General features: G+C 57.0%; 1 protein-coding gene across 1 annotated transcript; it reads left to right on the forward strand.

Annotated features, from left to right (window-relative positions):
• Nucleotides 1-9: 9 nt before the first annotated feature.
• On the forward strand, nucleotides 10-2,974 carry GEMIN4 (gem nuclear organelle associated protein 4; the record flags this gene model as incomplete). Its single annotated transcript, XM_010176024.2, is given in 3 exon segments — nucleotides 10-241; nucleotides 244-2,720; nucleotides 2,762-2,974. Coding segments are annotated over 3 exon segments (2,922 nt in total), but the record flags the coding sequence as incomplete, so codon positions are not given.
• Nucleotides 2,975-4,676: the final 1,702 nt, after the last annotated feature.

Below are 4,676 nucleotides of genomic sequence, written 5' to 3' on the forward strand. Positions count from 1 at the left end.
GACCAGGGATGGATGGAGGGCGGCTTCTTCTCCATGGGCAGGATGATCCCCGACGTTAACCACACCGTCCTCTTCGAGCTGGTCAAGGCCCTCGATGCGCCCCGGCTCTTCGTGCAGCTGCTGTTGGTGCTGCCCCAGGATGTGCGCCAGAGCCAGCTGGAGCACTTGGTGGAGTACGTCGCCGATGAGACGTCCCCATCGGACATCAGGTTCTTCTTGGATGTTTGGTGGGAGGTGATGAAAAGGACACAACAGTCTCTATGTTCAGCGCTCTCATACATCAGCATGGGTGTGAGTCCTCTCTGGATGATGGTCTCCAGCCCCCAAAGAGGTTCAAGGGTGACCCTGGCTCTCTGAATGACCCCCCTGCTGCCACCAGCCTGCTCATGGCCCTGGTAGAGGGTTTGAAGCAAACCTACAGGAGCATCGCCCTGCCCCGGATGAGGTGCTGTGCCTTGGCCAACCTGGTGGAGCTGCTGGCTGCGTTCACTGAGCTAGAGCCAGAGGACAGCCCCCTTCCTGTCACAGAGTACCTGGACAAGGTCAGCAATGTGGTCAGCCTCTGGAGCAGCGACAGTGAAAGCCAGTACCACCACAGTGCGCTGGGTGAAAAGGTGAGGGAAGCAGAGAGAAGCATGAGCCTCTGGTCCATGGCCAGGCTCTCTCGTGAGGAGCTCTTTGTTGGCTTGGACTTTCTGTGCAGCTTGTTGCACGCCTGGGGAGAGGAGCTGCAGGGCACCCTGAACAGCTCTGAGGGGCTCTGCTATGAGAGCTACCGGCTTCTGGACACTCTTACCACTTTTCAGAAGAACCTGGTTTGCTTCTCTCAGACTAGAGACCTGGGTGAGGATGAGACACGTGTAGTGTTAGAGCTGGCACAGATCACCAAGGACTTTCTCGAGGAGATCAGCAGCAGCATGAAGAGCAAGGATGTGGACACCAGCCTTGTGTCTTCAGTTGCCATGTCAATCATTGAGCAAAGGCTAGACCGGCATGTGGAGATGTGCTCTGTTTTTGCTTCTGAAAACACCTGGGCCTTTTCAAAGGACTGGGTTGACTGCCTTGGGAAAAACAAAGCTCTCTTCCAGACACCAGAGCTCGTTTTGAAATTGCTGGAGATGCTGGTGAACTTTGCCACGTCCCGCCAAGACAAAGAGGCCCAAGAGCTACAGATGCAAGTGACCAAAGCCATCATGGAGTGTTACACTGAGCTTTCATTAACTGACAAAAACAAAGTGATCTCAGGTGTCCTGGAGTCGTGGGGTGGGCCAGGTCTGTCCCTGAACTTGCAGGTTGTCATGGATGGGTTCCAGGAGGATCTGAATGTGACTTTCAACCAGATCACAAAGAGCGTGTCTGATCAAGGCTTGACCAGGGCTGTGGCTTCTGTGGCCAGACTTGTGCTCCTGTACCCTGAGGCCACGGTGAAGCAGGTTTGTAATCTTGCTGTCATCAACCTAGGAACGCACCAGTTCCTCGCGCAGATCCTCTGCTCCTTCCCAGCGCTGAGCTTCCAGGAGACCCACGATGACCCAGGAAGGCCGTGCAGCCTGGTGGTGAGGTGTCTGGAGGAGGCCGTATGGGGGAGGCTTTCCACTGCAAGGGAAGAGGAGCAATTCCTTGAATTCTTGGCCTTTCTCATGCAGCCAAGCTCAGCTGCCCCACTTGTGTCACCTGCAGAGGTGACCAAAACCTTTGTCCTTCCCTATTTGAAGTCAGACTCTGCTCAAGTTGAGCTGAGCCTGCAGATCCTCAGTAAGGTTTTGGGGATACAGTCCTGTTCAGAAGAGCACTGGATCAAGTCCTGTCACCCTTTCCCACTTCTCCTCAGCCTCTGCAAGCTTCTAGATGGTTACACAAAGTACTGGCATCAGCCTAGGGACCAGCTCTTCCCTTCGCTGGAGACCAAAGACCTGATCCTGGACATTGTCTGCCAGCTCTGTGAGGTGGTAAGACCAGAAGCCGTCCCCTCCCCTGAGCTGTGGGTCCAGTCACTGGCCTGGCTTCACAGGAAGGTGGCGTCACTGGACTGGACCATTGGTCTCCGGCTGAAGAAGCTTTATGGAGACCACTTCAAGAACGAGGTCCCAGCGACCTTGTTTGAGGTCTGCACGCTTCCTGAGGACGAGTGGACGTCCCAGCCTTGGCCAGCTTACGGACCAGGCAGCGGGCTCCTGGCATGGATGGAGTGCTGCTGTGTGTCCACAGCACTCAGGGAGATGATGCTGACGCTCCTCACAGTCAACGTGGACAACCCTGAAGAAGTGAATCTCTTCAGCAAAGGCTTCCTGGTGGCCCTTATTCAGATCCTCCCTTGGTGCAGCCACAGCGAATGGAAGAGGCTCACGCACGTGGTCGAAAATCTGCTGCAGAGGCAGGTCCTGCACGTGCCGTACACGCTGGAGTACGTTCAGTACATGCCCTTGCTCAACCTCCGGCCGTTTGCCTGCTACCTCCAGTTCTCCGTGCTCTTCCTGAGGGGCTTCCAGCTCCTCTGCAGCTCCAGCTGCTCTACCTGGCTGCCGGCAGAAGCTTGGCTCCATGTGGTCCAGCTGTACTGCAGCAGCCTCACAGACCTGCTGGGCTCCGTCAAGAGCATCGCGGGGTCTCCCTCACACCCCACTGAGGACAGGACCTCCACGCAGGAGGTGTCCTTCATCTGCATCCAGATGTTCTGCCACCTGCTGCACGTTGCTGCCATGCTGCCGGAGAAGGGATGCAAAAAATCTGGAGCGATCGGGCAGTAAGGGGGAGGAGCTGGGGGGAGCCACTGGTGGTGGTGGCTTTGGAGATCCTCTCGCAGTATGAGACGTTCAGCAGCGCTGACACAGCCCCCAGCAACGCGCTGCGGAGAGCCAACGAGAGGCACTTCCTGGAGTCCATCACCGACAACGTCAGCGACGAGGTGCTGCGCAGCACCCTCCTGCAGAAGCTCAGCAAGCTGGGAGCCCGCTCGGCCACGGAGCCAGCTTGAGAAGCTGGAGAGGACAACAGAGGAGAGCACTGACCCTTCCTCAGGGGACCCTTTATGTGGAAAGCTGTAAGAGGTGTAATAAACCCCCCATCTGGTTTTCTCTTTTGAACTCATTTCTCCCCTGCTGTGTTTTCTTCCAGCCGGTCCCAGCAGTGACGGGGCCGTGCAAGGATGGGGAGGAACGGCCACTGGAGTTGTCCAGTGGGAACAGCCCAGCAGAGCTGTGCTCAGCCCGGCTGCTGGGGCCGTGGCTCCAGCCCTGCCTGCTGGCAGTCTGGATTTCAGAGAGAGCCCAGCAGCCTCCGGCATCATGGAAATAACTTCCCTCTGGCTTCCCTGCTGCCGGTTCTCTCCTAGTCCTGGGCAGGTTACTGAGTTCACCGCGTGGGAGCGAGTCGGGTGAGTTTAGGACAAGCAGGTGCCTTTGGAAATACACGTGTGTTGTTCCTGCCCGGAGGTGGGGTGCAGCGGTTACCCCGTGTGTTAACACCCCCCACCCAGAAATGAACGGCACGTGGGAGAGACACACAGTGGTGTGACTGGAAAGGAAATCTTTATTGGTCTCCTGGTAGGTGCAGTAGTAAATAGGGCAGTGGTGGTGCAAACTGAGATGCCTCCTTGGCTTTTTTTTTTCTCCCTTACATAAGGTTCGTTATTCACAATGAAAACAGTGAGAGACAAACATCTGTAAGAGGTGACAAGTGGTTGATAACATCAGCTGGGCCCGGTCGTTAATGTAACAGCAGCGTTTCTACAACAACCGACCGCGTGTTGGACGAGGCCCTTGGTTTTATTCTTTCCAGAATACAGTTGTGGCTGTGGGAGAAGATCCAACACCCAAAAGAACCGGGTCTCCCAGAGCTCAGCTGTGGGTTTTAGACAGTGAAAGGCACAGAGTGGTCACGGGTCTCCAGGCACGGGGAGGCTGCTGGGGCTGTGCTGGTGTGGTACCTGCCCTGGAGCAGAGGGACCCCCAGCAAACGGGGGGCTCTGGGGAAGGAACCGAACTGCTGCCAACGTGCTCGTACCCCCCAGGTTGGTGAACCCCATGGTGCGGGACGAGCCAGGAAGTTTGTCCCTGTTTTGCTGTAACTGGAGGTGGAAATGGGCTGAAATGGTGGAAGGCAGCTGAGTGCCCTGCTCTGGGGCTGCTGGTTCCTCCCAGTTCCCTCCCAGCCAGACCTCACCTCGCGGGGGAGTGGGATGGGGCAGGAGGGGTGGACCCTGCAACCAGAGCTCTGGCTGTACAGGTGCCCACGGGGTGGGAGGGCAGGGCAGGGTGTGCTGTTGGGGCTTTCAAATCCTGCTGGGGGGCTGCGGGGCAAATAAAATCAACTGCACTTAGGGGAGAAGGTTGAAAGTTGCATCCCCTGCTAACAAAGGGCTCTGTATAGCGCTCGGGAATGGGGACTTGGCAGTATCCTGACCCCATCCTGCCCTTCAGCCGTGGTATATCTGTTCCTCTATCCTGATGTGAGCTTCTCTCCCCTCCAGCCCTGCTGGGGACACCAAAGCCACCCCACCCCAGGACTGTCAGCCCACAGACACCAGGCAGTTGTGGTGAAAAGCACCTTTGGGTTAAGTGGAGTCTGGCATGAGTTTGAGCCCAGGAGCAGTGGGAGGTGAGAGGCTGAAGGCAGCTGTAGTGTAGAGGCGAAGTCGGTGAAGGTCAGGAACAGGCTGGGCAGGGCCGTGCTGCAGC

This window comes from Antrostomus carolinensis, unplaced genomic scaffold, assembly GCF_000700745.2.
Source record: "Antrostomus carolinensis isolate BGI_N321 unplaced genomic scaffold, ASM70074v2 scaffold40649, whole genome shotgun sequence".
NCBI classification, from domain to species: domain Eukaryota; kingdom Metazoa; phylum Chordata; class Aves; order Caprimulgiformes; family Caprimulgidae; genus Antrostomus; species Antrostomus carolinensis.